Source organism: Chiloscyllium plagiosum, unplaced genomic scaffold (genome assembly GCF_037043375.1).
Source record: "Chiloscyllium plagiosum isolate Xiang-an unplaced genomic scaffold, Cpla_swu_hap1 HiC_scaffold_2, whole genome shotgun sequence".
Lineage (NCBI taxonomy): Eukaryota > Metazoa > Chordata > Chondrichthyes > Orectolobiformes > Hemiscylliidae > Chiloscyllium > Chiloscyllium plagiosum.
Window position 1 is genome coordinate 89,743,001 of NW_028270140.1, and position 20,444 is coordinate 89,763,444.

The 20,444-nt window shown below is 39.2% G+C and overlaps 1 protein-coding gene across 3 annotated transcripts in view; it reads right to left on the reverse strand.

Annotated features, from left to right (window-relative positions):
• Positions 1-1,602: 1,602 nt before the first annotated feature.
• Positions 1,603-20,444, reverse strand: part of LOC122560288 (small conductance calcium-activated potassium channel protein 2-like) — a 159,352-nt gene continuing 140,510 nt past the window's right edge. Inside the window, exons 7-8 of one of the 3 annotated variants that reach the window (XM_043710851.2) lie at positions 17,099-17,168; positions 1,603-2,190 (exon numbers count right to left, since the gene is read on the reverse strand). In XM_043710851.2, coding sequence (XP_043566786.2) covers positions 1,903-2,190; positions 17,099-17,168 — 358 coding nt within the window. In that variant the 3' untranslated portion in view covers positions 1,603-1,902. Of the gene's footprint in view, positions 2,191-17,098; positions 17,223-20,444 lie in introns of those variants that run through there. The other 2 variants (XM_087998588.1, XM_043710870.2) reach the window with 2 other exon arrangements.

A 20,444-nucleotide genomic window follows, 5' to 3' on the forward strand; every position in this document is an offset into this window, starting at 1 on the left:
CACTGTGAAGACACACACAACATAATTATTTGACCCCTTTGCCATTTCCCTATTTACCATTATAAATTCTCTTGTCTTTTCCTGTAAAGGATCACATTGGTCTTTGCTGATCTTTTCCTTTTTACATGCCAATAGAAGTTTTTGTGGTCTGTTGTTTTTTTTACTAGTTTACATTCATATTCATATTCTTTCTTTTCCAGTTTCTTAGTCCTTCTTTGTTGAGGTCTAAAATGTTCCCAGTCCTCAGACTTAATCTTGAGACCATTATTAGAATTCTCTAATGCAATCTTTGTTTTCCTTTACCAATCACGCTTGACTCAAAAAGCTTATTTTTTTATGATTTAAAGGAATGTAGGTTTAGTGGAAACCATATTAAATACGTCTTCTGTCATAATGTATTAACATGCTCCTCAATCCATTGTAGCCAACTTGCCCCTCATATTTTCATGGTCGATGATTGGGAAGCTGGAAGAACACAGCAAGCCAGGCAGCATCAGGAGGTGGAGAAGTCAACGTTTCAGGTGTTACCCTTCATAGAATCCTTTGTTGAAATTTAAAATCTATGTTTGTATTCAACACAAATGTTATTTAAAAATAAGAATTCCAATGCAACCTAACTTGTAATCTTAACATTGAGGAGCATAATGGACTATTTTAGATGACATTCTCAACTAAGGTTTACAACCTGATGACCATAGGCAGTACTAATATTGTTAAATTTTAGTGAAATATTATAATGCATTACCATCTTAACAAATAATTTACAACACTTCCTAAATTGACCCAAAAATAAAAATATATTAGTCGTCTTTATGGGTTAACCAAACCAAATATGTACTGTTGATATCGATCAGAGTTTCATGTGTTGTTCAGCAACAGATGCTAGAATGTCTTCACCCTGAAATAAAGAAAACTAATTACAGGATACAATGCAGAATATGAGCAAAACTCTTTCCCACTACCAATCTCAATTCTCTCTCATTAAATATTTCTGTTTTCCTTTTCTTGCTCTGGTTCTTATCCTCAATTTTCCAATCTTCAGATAGGACAATGTTTTTGCTGTTCCAACTCTGCCGATGATCACTTCTGCCCTGGGGCATCTAATTCCAGCAAAACGCTTTCTATGTTGCAGGTACCTATCCTGACAACATTGTGATGCTGACAGTTATTGAATGTACTTCTGCAGCATACATTGTATAGTTACAGCATTACTATGTGGATCTCTCTGTGCTTTCTATGAACACTCCCTTCTTGAATTTTTCTTACTTCTCTTTATTTATGGATTTAAGATAAATCACAAGCTAGTAGATAAAGTGTGCATGATAACTAGTAAACTCCACTGTAACAGTCTGGTCTTAACAGTCTTCTCAATAAATATGTATAAAACGTTTCATTTCTTTTAAATTCTGGGATAAGGTGAACATTGGTTATGTTTAACAATTTAATAAACGGTGTTCCTCATTTGTATGTTAAAAAGCATTATTTATGTAATATTCGCATTTGGAACAAAGTACATTTCCTTGTTCATTATTGGTTGAGCACCTGAGTTCTGTTACAGCTGTGCCCATGAAGTGAAGGGCTTAAACTGACCGACCAGAAATATCCAGAAAGTTCTTTTTATTATATTATATATTAGTAAAGTCAGTTGAAGTGCGTGAGTAAAAAGTCAAGTAAATTGTACAGAAGAAACAATCTAGATAGCAGGATCGGTGCATTCACTGTGCAACTGAAGGAGAAAATTCACTCCTTTTGGCCTAAAATAATTTTGTCAGGTTCCCTGGATTCTGATATCAGAACCCAGATGACACTGTTTAGTATCGTTAGGGCTTTACAATAAAAGCTAAAATATCAACCATATGATGGCAAAAAAAAAGTTCGTTCTTGTGGTTAAAATGTTCACTTCTAGCTACTTTCCGATGAAGTTGGTGGGGCTGTCGAAGAGGACCTTCTCCTTCTGGTCGATGAGCGTGACCGCTCAGCACTGCAGGCAGTTTGGTGGACATACTGTTGCATCTGAGTTTCAAAGAACTCCCTCTGCTGTTGGCTGATTGACTGGCTAATCAGACCAGGCAGATTTTGGATACTCCCTATTAATGTCTCTAACTTATTTTCCAATGTTACAATCCTTTTCTCAAGGTCTTCGCTCCTTTCGTTTAGGTCTGAGATCATGTCGTACATAATGTTTTGCGTCTAAAATGAAGGGAGAGAACTGAGTTAGAAGATTTAACATATGTTTTGCATTTTCTCAAGACAATTTTTTTTCCCAAATTAACAGGCATCATTAAGTCATCTCTATTCTAAATGATCTGTTATTTCAAAAATGTAATGAATGATGTACAAAAAATAAACAATGTCCATTTAACAGTAAATCGTAGTACAAATTACTTTTCAGAAGGTCAACAGAATTGGTCACAATGTAATTAATAAATATCATGCTGACAAAAATACCTTGTTAAGGTTTCTTCACCTGTCAATATTTACAGTCAGGTATCCATATTGTAAATTCAGCACTAAGAAAATTCTCACAAGTGCTAATTCCAATTCTTGGCATTGACCTTTCACAGATTAATTACAACCACTGACATAGTCTTTCTTTTAAAGGCAATATCCCAGTTTGGAAGGAAATGTGTAAGTATAATGATTTGATAAATCTTCAAGCAATACTTAAAAAATATAGCAAATATAATTCAAAGATATCAGATCTAACTTCAAGTAAGTCATATTTATTATTTGTCCAATACAATGGTCCAAAGGAATGAAGAATATAATAAAATGATTTGACAGATTTTATTGATTGGGCACAAATAAGTAAGAATTATGAATGGACAACTCATCTTATCAGCAACTTCTAAACAAAATGAAATTGTAATGTTAATATCTTCCAAAATCTTTCAATCCCAATTCTCTTCAGCATGACCTTCTTTGATCAATCTAAGTAAGAAGTCAACTTCTAACAATTATTATAAATGCACTGTCATTCTGTTCCAAAACAATTCTGGGGATATCTCCAGTGGTTCTCCAATTAATGTATATATACATTCAGCAAGCCTCTTCAAAAATCTTTAATTTGACCAAGTTGTTCATCAACTTTGCCATTGCTGATATGAAAGTGAAATTATAATAGGACTTTCTTTGTTTCCTTAGGTGAGTAGAAACAAATTCCTGCAATGTTCAACCAATTCCCAATGCAGCAATGTGTATATCAGCGCTTGTTTTCCTGATAGCTGCCACAGTACTTATAAATTAAGGCAAATTATGGTGTCAAGCGTAAAGGTTGGCTGCATCTTGCGCTTTGGCTAACGACTCCTCTGTGCCTCCCAGAAGCATAACAGTAGTTCTCATCAGTGGTATAAAATGTTAGAATTTGATTAAAAACAAATATCTAGATTGTTTTCGGGTACAAAACAGTTTGCCTTGTGTCTTAAAACCAGTGGTGGTGCACTTCTGCCCAACCATTATTCAAAGAGATCTCTTTGTTAAAGCCAGAGAGATGTTGGGGTGGCACAATGGCTCAGTGGTTAGTACTGCTGCCTCCCAGCACTAGGGACCCAGGTTTGATTCCAGCCTTGGGCAACTATCAGTGTGGAGTTTGCACATTGTCCCTGTGTCTGCTTGGGTTTCCATTGGGTGCTCTGGTTTCCTCCCACAATCCAAAGATGTGCAGGTTAGATGGATTGTCAGTGAGAAATGGTGGGATGGAGGGGGCGGTCTGGATAGGATGCTCTTTGGAGGGTTGGTGTGGACTTAATGGGCTGAATGGTCTGCTTCCACACTGTAGGCATTCTATGAATAAAAATAGGAGGAAAGTGCCAAAACACTTGAGGCTGAAGGCAGCCAATGGAGCTGGAAGAGGCAACCAAGAGAAGCCAGTGGGAAAAAAGTCAAAGTAATGATTTGAGATACCATTCTTTAGGAATCACATCAAAGCATGAACTCTTTGTTCAACAATATCCCCTTGCCCATTGCCAGAAAGCTGATAGTTCAAGCAAAACATGCATTCAATTTGTTTCATACTACATTTATATAAACTGTAACAGAAAATATCAACCATGTGAACTCCACCAAAGCTACACTTTAACTGGAAACACATGCAGATTGTCACCATCTCGATTCTCTTTGGCAAGATAGGTCATTTAATCCCTTGAGCCTGTTCTGTCATTCAGTTAGCTCATAGCTGATTTGCATCTCAACTCCATTTACCCAGGGTTGTTCCTACAGATTTTATGCATGTTCTGATGCTTTCCTTTGCTTTACCTGAAGTTCAGATACATGTGAAATGTTTAACCTCTAATTCTGATATAAAACTTTTGGGATGATTGTTTCATTTGACTACTTATACTAAAATTCTCAGATGGACCTACTCTAGGCTGCAGTTCTACTGTAACTGCATGGATGTTGGGACATTTGCCTTTGCTGCCTTTCTGTCACATGTATTGATTTCTGAAGGACTGCCTGGAGCTTATAATTGACCTGTTATCATAAGGTACAGCTGCACAATAAGCTTTGTTTCAAAAAGCAATTACATAGTAATCTGCAATTTGTTGCTCAGCCCTTCACTTTAAAGTAGCATATTATTTTCTGTAGCACTTTTTTGTTTTTCAATCTCCCCATCTCATTCAAATAGAAGTGACTGCCCTTGACGTCAAGGCTGTATTTGACTGACTGTGGCATCAAAGAACCCCATCAAAATAGCAGTCAATCGGGGGCAAACTCTCTGCTGGTTGGGGTCATTCCTGGCACAAAGGGAGATGGGTGTGGTTGTTGGAGGTCAGTTACCTCAGCTCCATGACATCTCTGCAGGTGTTCCTCAGGGTAGTGTCCTTGGTCCAACTATCTTCAACTGCTTCATCAATGAACTATCCCCCATCATAAGGTCAGAAATGGGGATGTTACTGATGATTGCATAATGTTCAGCATCATTTGTGGCTCTTCATATACTGAAGCAGTTTAATGTCAAATGCAACAAGATGTGGCCAATATTCATGCTTGCGCTGACAAGTAATATTCACAGTCAAGAGTGTGATGCTGGATAAGCACAGCAGATCAGGCAGCATGCGAGGAGCAGGAAAATCGATATTTAGGGCAAAAGCCCTTCATCAGGAATCTCCAGCATCTGCAGTCCTCACTTTCGCCTAAGTAATATTCACAGCCTGCAAGTGCCAGACAATGACCATCTTCAAAAATAGAGAATCTAACCACTGTCACTTGACATTCAATTGCATCACCGTTGCTAAATCTCCCATTATAAACATCCTGGGGGTTACCATGGACGAGAAACTGAGCTGGATTAACTATATAAATATCGTGGTTACAAGGTCAAGTCAGAGGCTTCGAATCCTGTGGTGAGGAACTCACCTCCAACTTTTTTAAGCCTGTACATCATTTACAAGACACAGGTAAGGAATGTGTTCGAATATAGTTCACTTGCCTGGATGAGTGCAACTCCGACAACACTCAAAAAACATGACAAAGTAGCATCCTTGATTAGCAGCACAGCTACACAAATTCATTCCCTCCATTACTGATACACAGAAACAGCAGTGTGTACCATCCTCAAGATGCACTACAGAAATTCGCCAAGTCTCTTTAGACAGCACATCCCAAACCCACAAATACTATCACCTAGAAAAACAAGGCCAGCAGATAGATGAGAACACCACCACCTGCAACGTCCTCTAAAAGCCATTCACTGTCTTGACTTGGAAATATGGCAGAGCTCCTTCACTGTTGTTGGGACAAAATCTGGAACTCACTCTGTAATATCTTTGAAGTGTACCTACATCAAATAGACTGCAGCAGTTGAAGAAGGTGATCCACTAACCCCTTCTCAAGTACAATTAAGGATGGGCAATACATGTTGGTCTAAACAACGATGCTCATATCCCAGAATAAAGAAAGGTCTGATGGATGGCAGAACTCCTCAAATTAGTGGAGTCCACCATCATTCAAATTAGTGGAGTCTTGACAATCCATTGGGGTGGTGCTGGATATATGTTGCAGCTATGCAAAAAGTCCTAGCCAACAACATGATGCAACCAAACCGTGCTTCCGAGAGAAATGAAAATTGGTGTTGTGGGAACTTTTAAACATAACTCTTCACAACTAATTCTAACTCTATTGCAGTTTTATGTGAATAAATTGCATTTTTAAAAATGTTTTCTTCATTCATAGTAAATCCAGGATTTAATGCACCTCTCATTCTGTTGAGAATGACATAATTGAACAACTATGATCCATGTGGCAATAGTGTTCTGGCACTAGACGGCAGTTTCAGGATTGTGACTCTGTGAAGGAACAGAGTTATATTTCCATTTTGGATGGTACCTAGATTGGAAGGGACCTTATGATCAAGGGAAGATCACTGATAAAATAAATGAAGCAGTTAAAGATGGATCGGTCCAGAACACTGCCCTCAGGAATTGTTGCAACAATGAGCTACCGTAGAGAAGATTAGCTTCCAGAAATCATGAATATCTTTTGTGCTTGGTAATATTTGAGTCAATGAAGTGATTTCCCAGATTCCCATTGACTTCAGGTTGGTTAGAGTTCCTTGATGGCTCACCCTGGTCAAGTATTGTCTTGGTAACAAGATTGGTCACTCTCATTTCCTACATGGAATTCAGCTATTTCATACATATTGGGACCAAGGTGATAATGTTGTCTGGACATGAGAGATAAGATGATTTGGTGGAATGCAAACTGAGCATCAGTGAGAGGTTATTGCTGAGTAAATTCCACTTGATAGCATTGTTGATGACACTTTCTATCACTTTGCTACTGATTGAGAACTGATTGGTAGGGTGATATTTAACTGAATTGGATTCATCTTGCATTTCATGGACAGAACATATCCAGTCAGCTAGATGTCAGTGCTGCAGCTGTACTGGGATGGCTTGGTTAGGGGTGTGGCTATCTCTGGAGCCGTGTTCACCATTACAGCTGGGATGCTGGCAGGATCTGTAGGCTTTATGGTGTTGGTGTGCTCAGCTATTTCTTGATACTACATGGAATGCATTAAATCAGCTGAAGAGGGACATCTCTGATGGCGGGCATCTCAGGTGGAGGCCAAGGTAGATTATCAACCAAACACTTCTGACTGAGAGTGGCTGTAAACACTTCATTCTTGCCTTGAGTAATTATTGGACTAAATTCGATGCTAAGGTTATTTTAACTTCCAGTCTTTATCGGCATGTGGTCCTGCTGTAAATATGATGGTTACAGTTTCTTGGACAGGGTGGGAGATCAGCACTTCAATGTCAGGTACCAGCTGCAATATAAGGCTTCTGGTTACTCTTAATCTGCTGCCATTCCTTACCAAATCACCTCCTGATAAATATCACTTTCAAACTAATAAAAGCATATTCAAAAGGAAACGGGAAATCTGAAATAAGATCAGAAGATGTTGAAAATACTCAGCAGGTCAGGCAGCATCTGTGAAGAGAGAAATAGAATTAACATTTCCGGTCAATTGCTTTGTAACAGAACTTGAAAAGGTTAGTGATGTTACAAACTTTAAACAAGTACCAGCAGGGATAAGTTGGAAGGGGGAAAAGAATGAAAGGAAATGTCTGTAGTAAGGCAGAAGATATTAAGTGGCAAAAGGGACGATGTTGCAAGGCAAAAGGAGATGCTAATGGAACAGGCAAAAGAACAAAATATAGATCAATAAATATAGAACGATAAAGCAGGAATAGCAGAATCATCAGGAACAACTGTCATTCACCAAATGAGGGATAGTTTATGGTTTGGGATTGTTGAACTGAAATGTTGAGTTCAGAAGCCTGTCAAGTTCCAAATTAAAAATTAAGATGCTTACAGTGAAATTTACTGTAACAATGTGGGACGTAGAGGACGGAAAGGTCAGAGTGGGATGCGGAATTGAAATGACAGGTTCTGGGGAAATGAAAGCTCTAGGGTCACATTGTGAATTGAATGAATGTCACACAATCTGCATTTGGTCTCCCCAGTGCAGGGAAGCAGCATATATGTTTATACTCATCTGAAAGCAACATTTTTATTTATACTCAGCTGAAAGCAGCATATATGTTTATTCTCAGCTGAAAGGAGTATAAGTAAATCACAGATCTGGAAATGGAATTTGGTGCTTTGGACTGTGGCTAAGAAGGTCATAAAAAGGCAGCTGTTGCATTTTCTGAGCATTCACTTATTGAGTAGATGAGTGATGCAAATTGGGGTGAGAATCCTCAATTGGGGAACTAGGAAGTGGCATTATCAAAGTAGATGTAATGGAAGATCTGGGAAAATGGAATGAAGTTCTTATCGGATGGCTGTGGACAAAATATAGTCAAGTAGTTATGGAAGTCACAGGAATGGGACATTCAACCTTTTGTGCTTTCTCCAGCTTTCAATGAAATAATGGCTGATCTCTATTTCAACTGCACTATCCTTACATCCCTTGATGTTTTTTTAACATATAGAAATCTTCAAGCTCAGTTTTAAACATGCTCAACAACTAAGCCTTTACGGCCCTCTGTAGGAAAGAATCCCACCATCCACTGAAGAGGAAATTCCTAATGGCCTGTCATTCATTCTAAGATTGTGTCTTCTAGATCAAAATCCACTTCCAAGGAGAAAAAACCCTTTCTAAACTGCTGTGGCGACCCCTGTAAGAATGGGTATGTTTGAATGAGGTCACCTCTAATTCTTCTAAACTCCAGGAACCATCAGCCCAGTCTATTTAATCTTTCCTCAAATGACAATGCCTCCAACTCAGGAATTTGTTACACTGCTTTCCCGAGGTAAGGAGACCAAAACAGCACAAAATACACAATGTGATCTCACTATGAACAGGAATAAAGATAGGATCAGGAGTGTCAAAGCCTGCTCCGCTATTTATTATGATCATGGCTAATCAACCCCTTAAAGGCCAATATGCTGTTTGACTTTTTAATCTCCTTGATATGACTGCATGTTAATCCAGGAATAAGGACATCCAAAACTTCAACACTACCCCTCACCATTTAAGAAATACTCTGTATTCCTATTTTTCCGATCAAAGTGGATATTCCTCCACATTATGTTCCAGCTGCCACCCTTCTGTTCACTCACTTATCCTCATCATATCACTTTGAAGCAACTGTGCACCTCCCTCATATTTCCCACTCCCAACTCGTCTGTTCTTCTGCAAACTTGGAAATACTACATTTAATCCCCACATTCAAATGATTGATAACTGGTGCTCAAGCACTGACCCTGATGATACCCTACCAGTTGGAGCTTGCCAATCTAAAAAGACCTATCTGTCTCTTCTCTCCATTTTCTGTCCACTAATGAGTTCTCAATCCATGCCAACATATTCTATAATCCCATGTAATTCAGTTTTGTTCTTCTTGTATAGGATTCTTTCAATGCCAGGGTTAGAGGATTTGAGCTACAGGGAGAGGCTGTTTTCCTAGAGGGCATAGGTTTAGGGTGAGAGGGGAAAGATATAAAAGGGCAACTTTTTCACACAGTGGATGGAGCATGTATGGAATGAGCTGCCAGAGGAAGTGGTGGAGGCTGGTACCATTACAACATTTAAAAGGCATCTAGATGGGTATATGGATAGGAAGGGTTTGGAGGGATATGGGTCAAGTGCTTGCAAATAGGACTAGATTAATTTAGGATATCTGGTCGGCATGAACGAGTTGGACGGGAGGGTCTGTTTCCATGCTGTACATCTCTATGACTCTCTGACTTTAAAAGCTTCCTGAAAATTTGAAAAGATCACATCCACTATATCATACCTCTTTACCAATTCGGATGGTTAAATCTTTTAAAAGAACTCCAACAAGATTGTCAAACATGATGCCACTTTCATAAATCCATGCTGGCTCTGCCCAATCTTACTGCTATTTTCAAATTGTTCTGTTATTGAGTCCTTTATTACAAATTCCAACATTTTCCTGATTACTAATATTAGGCTATTAGGTCTGTGGTTTCTTTTCCCACATCTTTCTTAAATGGTGGAGTAATATTGCCATCTTCCAATCTTCAAAGACCATTTCAGAGTTTGTAGAAATTTGAATAATGATCTCCAATGTATTTACTATCACTACAACCATCTCTTTCAGAAGTCTATAGATCATCAGTTCAAGGGGATTTACTCACATTGAGTCCGATTAATTAGATTAGATCAGATTACTTACAGTGTGGAAACAGGCCCTTCGGCCCAACAAGTCCATACCAACCCTCCAAAGAGCAACCCACCCAGACCCATTCTCCTACATTTACTCTTTCACCTAACACTATGGGCAATTTGGCACAGCTAATTCACCTAACCTGCACATTTTTTTGGACTGTGGAAGGAAACCGGAGCACCCGGAGGAAACCCATGCAGACACGGGGAGAATGTGCAAACTCCACACACAGTTGCCTGAGGTGGGAATTTAACCTGGATCCCTGGCGCTGTGAGGCAGCAGTACTAACCACTGTGCCCCCACCCATGAATTACACTGGCACTTTCAAAAACTATTATTAATATCTTGCTGCTCTTCATTTAGAATTAGTCCCTAGAATTGCCATTATTTCTGGGAGACACTTAGCATTTTCCACAATGAAGACGAACACTAAGCTCTTGTTTAGTTTCTCTGCTATTTCCTTATTGTCCAATATTATTTATTTCTTGACTGCTTGTAATGGACTAACATTCAATTTGGCTGATCTTTTATATGACTTCTTAGTTTACTTTTCTTAGTTTATTCTGTTATCCACTTCCCTTGCTGGGTTTGTGTATCCTAAAGGAATGCATAAACCTTGCGCTAAACTAGAGGGTCAGTGGGCTTGAGTCAGCATTGTAGCTGACGGAGCACATGACCACATCTGCTCTGTGTCCTGGGCTGTACATCCCATCTAAGACTATCATATACAGGACAATCAAAAGAGTTTGCAAATGACAGAAATGTTTTGTATATTATGCATAAATAATAATTTGAAAATAATGCATATTTGAAGAAAATTATATGCATAATATAAAGATATTATGCAACAATGAATAGGAATTAAATCCAATGAAGGGGGCAATCTTATCAGGAACACAACAGGAAGGCCTCAGCAAAGAGGGAGGGAGCAGTGATTGACAGGCTGCTGTTGGGGTGCTAAAGGTGGGAAGGTCCCTTTGGGACGTGCCTTGTTTGGGTTTTGTATAGAGTGGGGTGACTATTCCAGGCCTGCAGATCAAAGCCTCCCTGTACACGGCTGATGCCCCAGTTTTCTGCTCAGATCCACTGTCACTCCGGAGACTCATGAGCATCTACGACTAGTTTAAACTGGTCTCAGGAGCCAAGGGAAATCGAGGCAAGAGTGAGGCCATGTTCTTTGGGAGGTGGGCCAGCTGATACTTTATCCCCTTCACTGTCAGGACAGATTACCTGAAGGTGCTGGGAATTAGGTTCGGAGGGGCTGGGGTATGTGCAAAAACTTGGGAGGAGCTTATCGCTAAGGTGAGGCAGATACTGGGCTTTTGGAATCACCTGTCCTTCTCCACTGCATGTAAAAACCTGGCCATCAGGTGTGAGGTACTCTCTCTGTTGTACGTGGTGCAGGACTGGCCCATTCCTAGAACCTATGCCATTGTAGTCACCGGAGCCGTCTTCCATTTCATTTAGAGGTCTAAGGTGGACCATGTCCACAGAACTCCACGTACAAAGCTCTGGATACGTGGGGGAAGGAATGTCCCCAATGTCGCCCTCATCCTGATGGTCACCTTTGTGTGTTGCTGCATTACACTGTGCATAGACCCTCGGTATGCAAACCCTAAGAGTCACTACATACAAAGAACAAAGAACAAAGAAAATTTACAGCCCAGGAACAGGCCCTTCGGCCCTCCAAGCCTAAGCCGATCCAAATCTACTGTCTAAACCTGTTGCTCAATTACTAAGCATCTGTATCCCTCTGCTCTCCACCTACTCATGCATCTGTCCAGACGCATCTTAAATGAATCTACCATGCCTGCCTCTACCACCTCTGCTGGCAACACCAACCTCTGTGTGAAGTACTTGCCGCGTGTATCCCCTTAAACTTTTCAACTCTCACCTTGAAAGCGTGACCTCTCATTACTGAATCCTTCACCCTAGGAAAAATGCTTATCTATATCCACCCTGTCTATACCCTTCATGATTTTGTAAACCTCAATCAGGTCCCCCACAATCTCCTTTTTTCTAATGAAAACAAACCTAACCTACTCAACCTCTCTTCATAGCTAGCACCTTCCATACCAGGCAACATCCTCGTAAACCTTCTCTGCACCCTCTCCAAAGCATTCACATCCTTTTGGTAATGTGGCGACCAGAACTGTACACAGTATTCTAAATGCGGCCGATCAACATCGGGTACAATTTTAACATGACCTGCCAGTTCTTATATTCAATACCCTGTCCGATGAAGGCAAACATACTATATATCTTCTTTACCACTCTATCCACCTGTGCAGCAACCTTTCAGGGTACAATGGTCCTGAACTCCCAGATCTCTCTGCTCATCAACTTTTCCTAAGGCTCTTCTGTTTACTGTATAATTCGCTCTAGAATTAGACTTCCCTAAATGCACCACCTCACATTTGCCTGCATTGAACTCCATCTGCCACTTCTCCGCCCAACTCTCCAGTCTATCTATGTTCTCCTGGATTTTTTGACAGTCCCCTATGCCTTCTGTTACTCCACCAATCTTCATGTCATCTGTAAACTTGCTGATCAGACCAACAGTGCCCTCTTCCAGATCATTTATGTATATCACAAACAACAGTGGCCCCAACACTGACCCCTGTGGAACACCACTGGTCACCTTTCTCCATTTTGAGAAACTCCCTTCAACTACTACTCTCTGTCTCCTGTTGCTCAACCAGTTCTTTATCCACCTAGCTAGAACACCCTGCACACCATATGACTTCACTTTCTCTATTAGTTTACCTTGGGGAACCTTATCAAACGCCTTACTAAAGTCAATGTATATGATATCTACAGCCCTTCCTTCATCTATCAACTTGGTCACTTCCTTAAAGAACTCTATTAAGTTGGTAAGGCACAATCTCCCCCACACAAAACCATGTTGCCTATCACTGATAAGCCCAATCTTATCCAAATATAAATAGATTTTATCCCTCAGCACTTTCTCCAGCAACTTTCCCACCACTGATGTCAGGCTCACTGGTCTGTAGTTACCTGGAATATCCCTACTACCTTTCTTGTACAGGGGGACAACATGAGCAACCTCCAGTCCTCCAGCATTTCACCCATGTTTAAGAATTCTACATTGATATCTGTCAGGGCCCCAGCTATTTCCTCTCTCGCCTCTCTCAGCAACTTGGGATAGATCCAATCTGGTCCTGGGGATTTGTCCACTTTAATAACTTCTAGCCTACCCAACATATCTTCCTTACTTATATGTACTGAGATTCTATCTGTCTCCGGTATTGTGAAGGATGGGACTGGCCTTGTTGCTGCAGAATGCTCCAAGTTGTTGGATTGTTCCACATCATGGAGAAACTTGCAAAGAAAAACACTTTGACCACAAGTCCATCAGACAGTGATCAGCACATAGTGTTCTCAAGACTGCAGGAAAAGGAAAAGGTAGATCCTATCGAGTTGTTCCCTGAGCAGAACTGTCAAAGGCATTTGGCAGAACGCATCATCACAGAACTTTCCAACAATCACCAAGGCATCACTTGGCTCATGGTGAGAAGTGCACTAGCTGTGAGATCCTTCATGCATGGCTGGACTCTCTGTGCCACTACACACTGCCCTTGAAGTGGCTGCAGGGAGTGGGGGAGGGGTTACAGACTGTCATACATCTCCCTCTGGAATGTACCTTTGCAAAGGAAGTCTGGAGAAAGATGCAGTGGTTTTAGTCTAGTTTCAATGAGTGTAGCTCCATGATGCAGGACTCTGTGCTATATGATCTGTTCCCCAGGATACACACCAAGACAAACATCAATGGTGCCTGGAGGACCATTAAGTCAGTGAAAGGTGTTCTTTAGTCTACCCAAAGCTTGTTGATCTTCTAGAACAAGGAGTTGATCCTGACTGAATGTAGCAGACTAGCGCATTCCAAGGTGGGGGATTATGTGCTGAGAGATGCACTAAAGCTTGGGGCCACTGCGTCTAAGGCACTGTGGGGAAAGACCACCCTCTAAGGTTTTTCTGCCAAAGTTACACGGGGTCCCTTCAGTTATTGGACTCCCCCCCCGCTTCAAATATATGTAAATAAAGTCGGGTACAAATCAGAAATGCCTTCAGTTTGGTTGATGAATAGAGTCAAACTCCAGTGTTTGTTTGTTTCTTCATATGCTACCGTACAGAACTGAACAGCTTTAGTGACTATGTATGTATACTGTACAAATAAATTATGAATAAAGTATATTTTTTTAAATAAACAAAGTGGGTACAAGGTGCTCATGCAGAATGTAACCCTTTGCCTTATTGACCTGAGAGCTTGGCCTCCAGTGTACACCTATCAGCCTTACCACAAGGTGTGGCCCATTCCCCACTACTGGTAAAGTATCAGCAATGGGAGGGAGTAATCACTAATTTGCTATTAATGAGCAACGTTGCGCCTCAATTGGCCCAAGGGGGCATGGACTCACCAGCACCTCTCCCACCACTGCTGGGTTGCGTAAGTATTAAGAACAGTGCACCTGCCATCCCTGTTGATTTTACAATGTGCCACCTCCCAACCCACTACTCAAGGATATAAAGGTATTGTAATTAGGAGCAGGACGATACCATTCAGCCCCTCAAGGCTGTTCTGCCATTCAATAAAATAATGGCTGAACCGATTATAACCTCAAATCCATATTTTTGCATATCCCAGATAACTTTTCACCCTCTTGCTTAATAACAATCTATCCACCTCCACCTTAAAAATATTCAAGGACTCTGCTTCCCTTTTCAGGAACAGTGTTCCAAAGCCTTGCGACACTCAGAAAATGTTTTGCAGCATTTTGTTTTCAAAGGGTAATCTCTGAGTGATTCTTATACAGTGACTCTGTGTTTCAGATGCTCCTGTAACACGGGACTGTTAAACTCTGATCATTTTGTAACATAGATAAACGTTACTAAAATCAAATTTATACACTTGTGCTTAACATTTTGATAAGTTTTAACAACCTTTACTGTATCTTTGCCAGAAGTGAAAAAGCTATCGAGCCGACACTTAGTTTTGCTCCTTAACCCTGTAGGTCACATTTGTTTTCCCTATGTGATATGGATTGCTGTCTCTACTCCCCTTTCAGGCACTGAGTTCCAGACCATCATCACTCACTGGGTGAAAAAGATCTCAGCTATCCTCTAAGCTTTATACTAATTATTTTAAATTTGCGCTTGCTCACCTTTCTGCTAATGGAATATCTTCTTCATTCCCACTCTCTATAGACTCATCGTGATTTTACACACATCAATTAAATATTTCTCAACTTCCTTATTCCAAAGAAAATAATCCTAGCCGATCGAATCCTCATAACTAAAATCTTCTATAGCTGGCAACAGCACTGTATATCTTCTCTGTACACTTGTTAGTGTAATTAGATTCAACCTGTCAGATGTACACAGTACTCTGGCATAAGTACAGAAAGTGCTGGAGAGTCAATGTGAAGAATCATTGAATCATCAATTCTGTTTCTGTCACAACAGATGCTGCCAGATCTGCTGAGTTTCTCCAGCACTTGCTGTTTTAACTTTAGATCTCCACCATCCACTTATCCTTCTAGTGTTTTAGGTAGTTCCAGCATTACATCTCTGCTCTTCCATCCAATGCCTTGATTAATAAAGAAAAATATAAATTTCCAAAATCCCATATTTCCACTTTTCAACAGGCTTAAAGCTAGAACATTCTAGCTTTTAAGTACCATCTCATGGGACTACAGCTTTCTGCTGTGGGATTGCAAGATTACCTGTAAAATTTCATTGGACTTTAGCTTGGCTTCCGAATAACCAAACAACTCTGTTCTATTAAGGATACCATGGATCACTAGACAAGACACATAATTCAGTACTGTTTTTCTTGCTTACTTTTCAATTCTTCACCCTAATCAGAAAGGAGAAAACTGAATGATTGTAAGCAAATCAATTTCAAAATGAGACACTCCTCAAACCTCCTTTTTGGTGTCAATACTCTCTTCAAGCTCAGAATTACTCCGTCATCATTGGGTTGAATCACCTGTTGTTAAATGGTCAGAATTAGGCTATAGTTTTAATTCCAGACTTTTATTGAACTCAATGTGCCATGGTGAAATTCAAACCCACAAATTTTACAAATTTGGAATTCACAGAAATCCAAATTCAAATTCCTGCCTGATGTGTGCTCCCATTTGGTGAAAATTCTAAAATATACCCCTACCTACTTTCCCAGCAGTTAGAATTAGCTAATTTGTGTTTACTTCTGTGTTTTTTATGTGTCAAAATATGTACCCAATAACCAGACCCAGTTCTTCTTGGTTTCTGTTTGACCTCTGATTAAGATGTAAAGCATGTACCTTTAGATCGTTGAATTTCTCGGTAGGACCTTACCATATTACCTAAAAGGTTTTAAGCAGAGATCTGTTTGAATTCTTTTTTAAGATAGCACATGTTTTTATGAGTCATCCATTATTAAGGACAAAACAAATATCTTGTGGAATTCCCCAATGCCTAGAGCATGTTAATTAGCTTGACCTGCTCCAGCAAAGCCCAACAAATTAATGTTACACCAATATTCCTCAACGGAAACAGGTATTTTTGTAATTGAGCATTTTTTGATAGTATTTTCTTTACTCAAGTATCCATACTGAACTGTACCTATTTGTATGAAAGATCAGTTCCCACAATTGGGGAAAAAAGAACGAGCAATATGATTGACACAGGTGAAGTATGAGGGGAATGGGATAAATCTTAGCAAAGTACAAATTATTACAAATTTTATCCATTTACTTGTTTATCTGAAATAAACAAATGTACTTTGTGATATCTGCATAAAGTAAATAATCAAAATGTCAGAATTATAGAGATAACTCTGAGATGGTTAGGAAAACAAGCAGAACAGTATCAGAGCAGTCGTCTAACAATTAGAACAAAATCAAAAGTGCAACATTTTAAGCAACTTCAGCAAATTCCCATCAGATCTGACTAACCTTAGCAAGGTCCACCAAAGTATTTGCCTGATCATTTAATTTTCTTTGTTCCATTTTTACACTTCGTAACCTGGGTGCAACATTCATTTTAGTTGGTCAGTTTCATTTCATCTTTCAATGTTATCTTCAAAAAAGAACATGCAGTAAAATTCACCAGAGCAAACAACCTTCATGAAAAATGAATTTCTTACTTTTAACACGTCAAAACCACTCATTTGTCTGCGAAATGAGAAGCATGCTTCCTCAACATGGAAAAAAGAACATTGGCAGCAGAGAGAAATGTATGCATTTTACATTATATTAGCTACAGTTAAAGATGAAATAAAGTAACAATAAAAACAACTTTACAAATGTTATACCAAAGCTTAGGCATTTGTTAAAAGCCTAAGTATCATGACCAAAAGACATAGGATGGAAGAAGATTGATCTCAGACTATCCCCAAACCTCTGCAGGTTTTCCTTCGGAGCCCAGTGCCCATTTCTTGAAACAGTGCATTTAACTGGAATCCCAGGGATATCCAAACTATTGTTTGTTATATCATAGAATATTTTTAGAAGGATATGTGCATGCATAGAATAAATTTGGATTAATAATACTTTTGCAATGTGCTTTAAAAAGCTGAAGAACCACTGTACAAGGAAAAAAAAAATTTCTTACTTTAAACCATGCATTCTGAACTCAGCCCATTTATCCATGAACAACTACTTCACTATATCTACCCTAACTCAGATTCCGAAGATGCCCATTATGTAATTCTAACACGATTAGTTACTTTTCACGTTTTCCCTCTAGACACTGGAAATGAGTTGCCAATCTGAACTCTGAAAATTGGGTTAGTAATACCCGAACCCCCTTCATTTAGGAGTTCAAACTGATGCTTGTAATTAATATATAATTAAATTAACTTATATTTCCAAGACTAACATTTCTTTTGATGATTTTGATGATTGATAAAATTCATGATTAAATTCACTGCTATGAACCTCAGGATTATGAATCTACACATTCGAATTCTATGTCAAAAGTTTGTTGCTTCTTCCCATTTAAATGATTTTATTAAATGACCAGGTGGAATTCAAGGCTTAATGTTTGACATAAGAGATTGCCAGTGGAAATCAGGGAATAGAACAAAGAAATATAACATTTATTGAATTGCGTAGCCCTGATCATAAGTCCTTTACAACAATAATTTTATTTCTATTAGTTGTTTGAATTCTTAATAGAAGTTTATTGAATTAAATTTTCCCTTCTGCCAGAACATAGTGACTTAACCCAGCAGTTGGCCAAATCGAATCCAGAAGCAGTAATTTCTAATACATTCATTTGAGAACCCCTTTGTGTGGACATATGAAGTATTCCTATGTCTATGTGGCCTGATACTAGTCCTGTAAAAGTTTGAAATGGATTTGATTAAGGGAAACTTGTATCCAATGTTACTCAGTGATAAGTGAAATTCCTATTAAAAAGGAAATATTTTAAACTTCTTGCAGCTAAAGAGAGTGATAATGTTTTGAAATTATTTTTCATTAACCTGTCGAACCATGTTATGATACATCTCTGGGTAGGTGGGACTCGGACCCAAAATATAAAAGCAGACTTAATGACACCTTCTTTGTTTCACAAAAGCCCTCAATAACTTGATTCAGAGCAGCAACATCTTCACTTAAATTAATTAAGTGCAACACACACATCAGTCTACTTCTAAACATTTATAATTGGATTAATGTGATCCAATGCAACTTATGATATTAGTTTTGCCAATGTAGCAAAATGCTGAACACATTTCTTCTGTTGAATATTTCTTGGAATCCATAATTAGAAAGTGTTTATTAATTACTGTATTGTTTTGGAACACAAGGTGTTTAATCATCTTTAACACTATTTTTATACATTAAGACAGTAATTGCAGGAAACTAGATTACAACTGAATTATTTTAGCTTCAAAATAAGTTATAATCTCATATCTGAAATTTTATAATTATTTCAATCAATGTGCTCTGATAATTGTTTGCCAAATTATATATTTTCTCATGTTTTTGAGTGTCATACCACACTTTTGACAGTAAATTTAATTTGTTTTACGAGACCAGAAATAATCAAGCCATAAGACCTTTACCTTAAAGAATTAGGGGTTAGGTATTTAAGCCTTGATGGGACTGGGATCAGAGCTGAATGAGAGATAAAAATAGCGATGTTGCCAATGTGCTTGTTCCCTGGTTCCATCCCACCTTTGAGTCATTGGGAATGAGGCAGGAATGGGTGTGGCAGCACTACTTTTCTGTACTTGTAAGGTAGACAATTGAAGTTGTTAACAGCTTCTTAAGGCCAATTAAATGCAGCAAATAGGATTTTCCAGTTGGCCTCCTAGTCCCCACAGGTGGGAGCCCAGGGGCTTCCCCTGCCTGTCTGGGTGCTTCAGGCTCTCATACAGAAGGGCTCCCCTCACTCATGTTTCACCACTCCATTCCCAACCAGAGGAGTCACACTGCAAACGTTACGTGGTTATTTTGAATAAAACATCGGAGTGAGGGTGCCTCCATTTTCAAGCATTCTCTTTCTTATTCATCTTGATGGTTGCTTTTCAGAAGCCCATTGGTAAAATTTTGTGCTAAGTATCTCCTCAAAATATATTCATTCTTCAAATTAAGATCAAAACTTTTGCTTTGTCTCCATTTTCTTTACAGATTCATATGCCTTGAAATAATTGGAGTAATAATAATTGAGGTTTCTAATTATGGGCAGATTGGAGAGGCTCCGCATGGGTCTGCTCCTGGGCCTAGCCAGGCTGGCGAGAAACAGATCCAGGCATCGGGCTGAGGAGGGGCCATTTATAGCGATTGTCTATCCCTCTCCTGCAGCTACATTCACGCCCAGGTTGCTTGGAGAAGAAGCACACCGTATCCATCAAAGCTTTCAATGCCTTTAGAGAGAGGTGAGCACTACAGCGCGGGGGGTATAGTGCTTATCTCCCCTTCCAATTCCATTTTGATTTAGCCACCTCCCTCTTTCTCCACCTGGCCCTCACCTTTGATGGTTTCTTTTCCCTTAATGGGTTTTACACACAAATTATTCAAGTGTAAACATGAGTGATTTGCTGGTTAATAGATGAAAAAAATACCATGGGTGACTTGTTGAAGGGGAAAAAGAGTTGTTCAGTTGTGCATCAAAAGACTTTTGGATATAAAAGGAAGAAAAGGTGCTCTTGTAATAGATTACTGAAATGTTGATGTACATGTAGTGCAGGTACACGCAAGACCTTGGCCCAGTGATGAAGAATAGCCAGCATTATCTGTCAGGCCAGTATGTAACTCAGAGAGGAATTTGCACATGCTGGTACTCACCAGC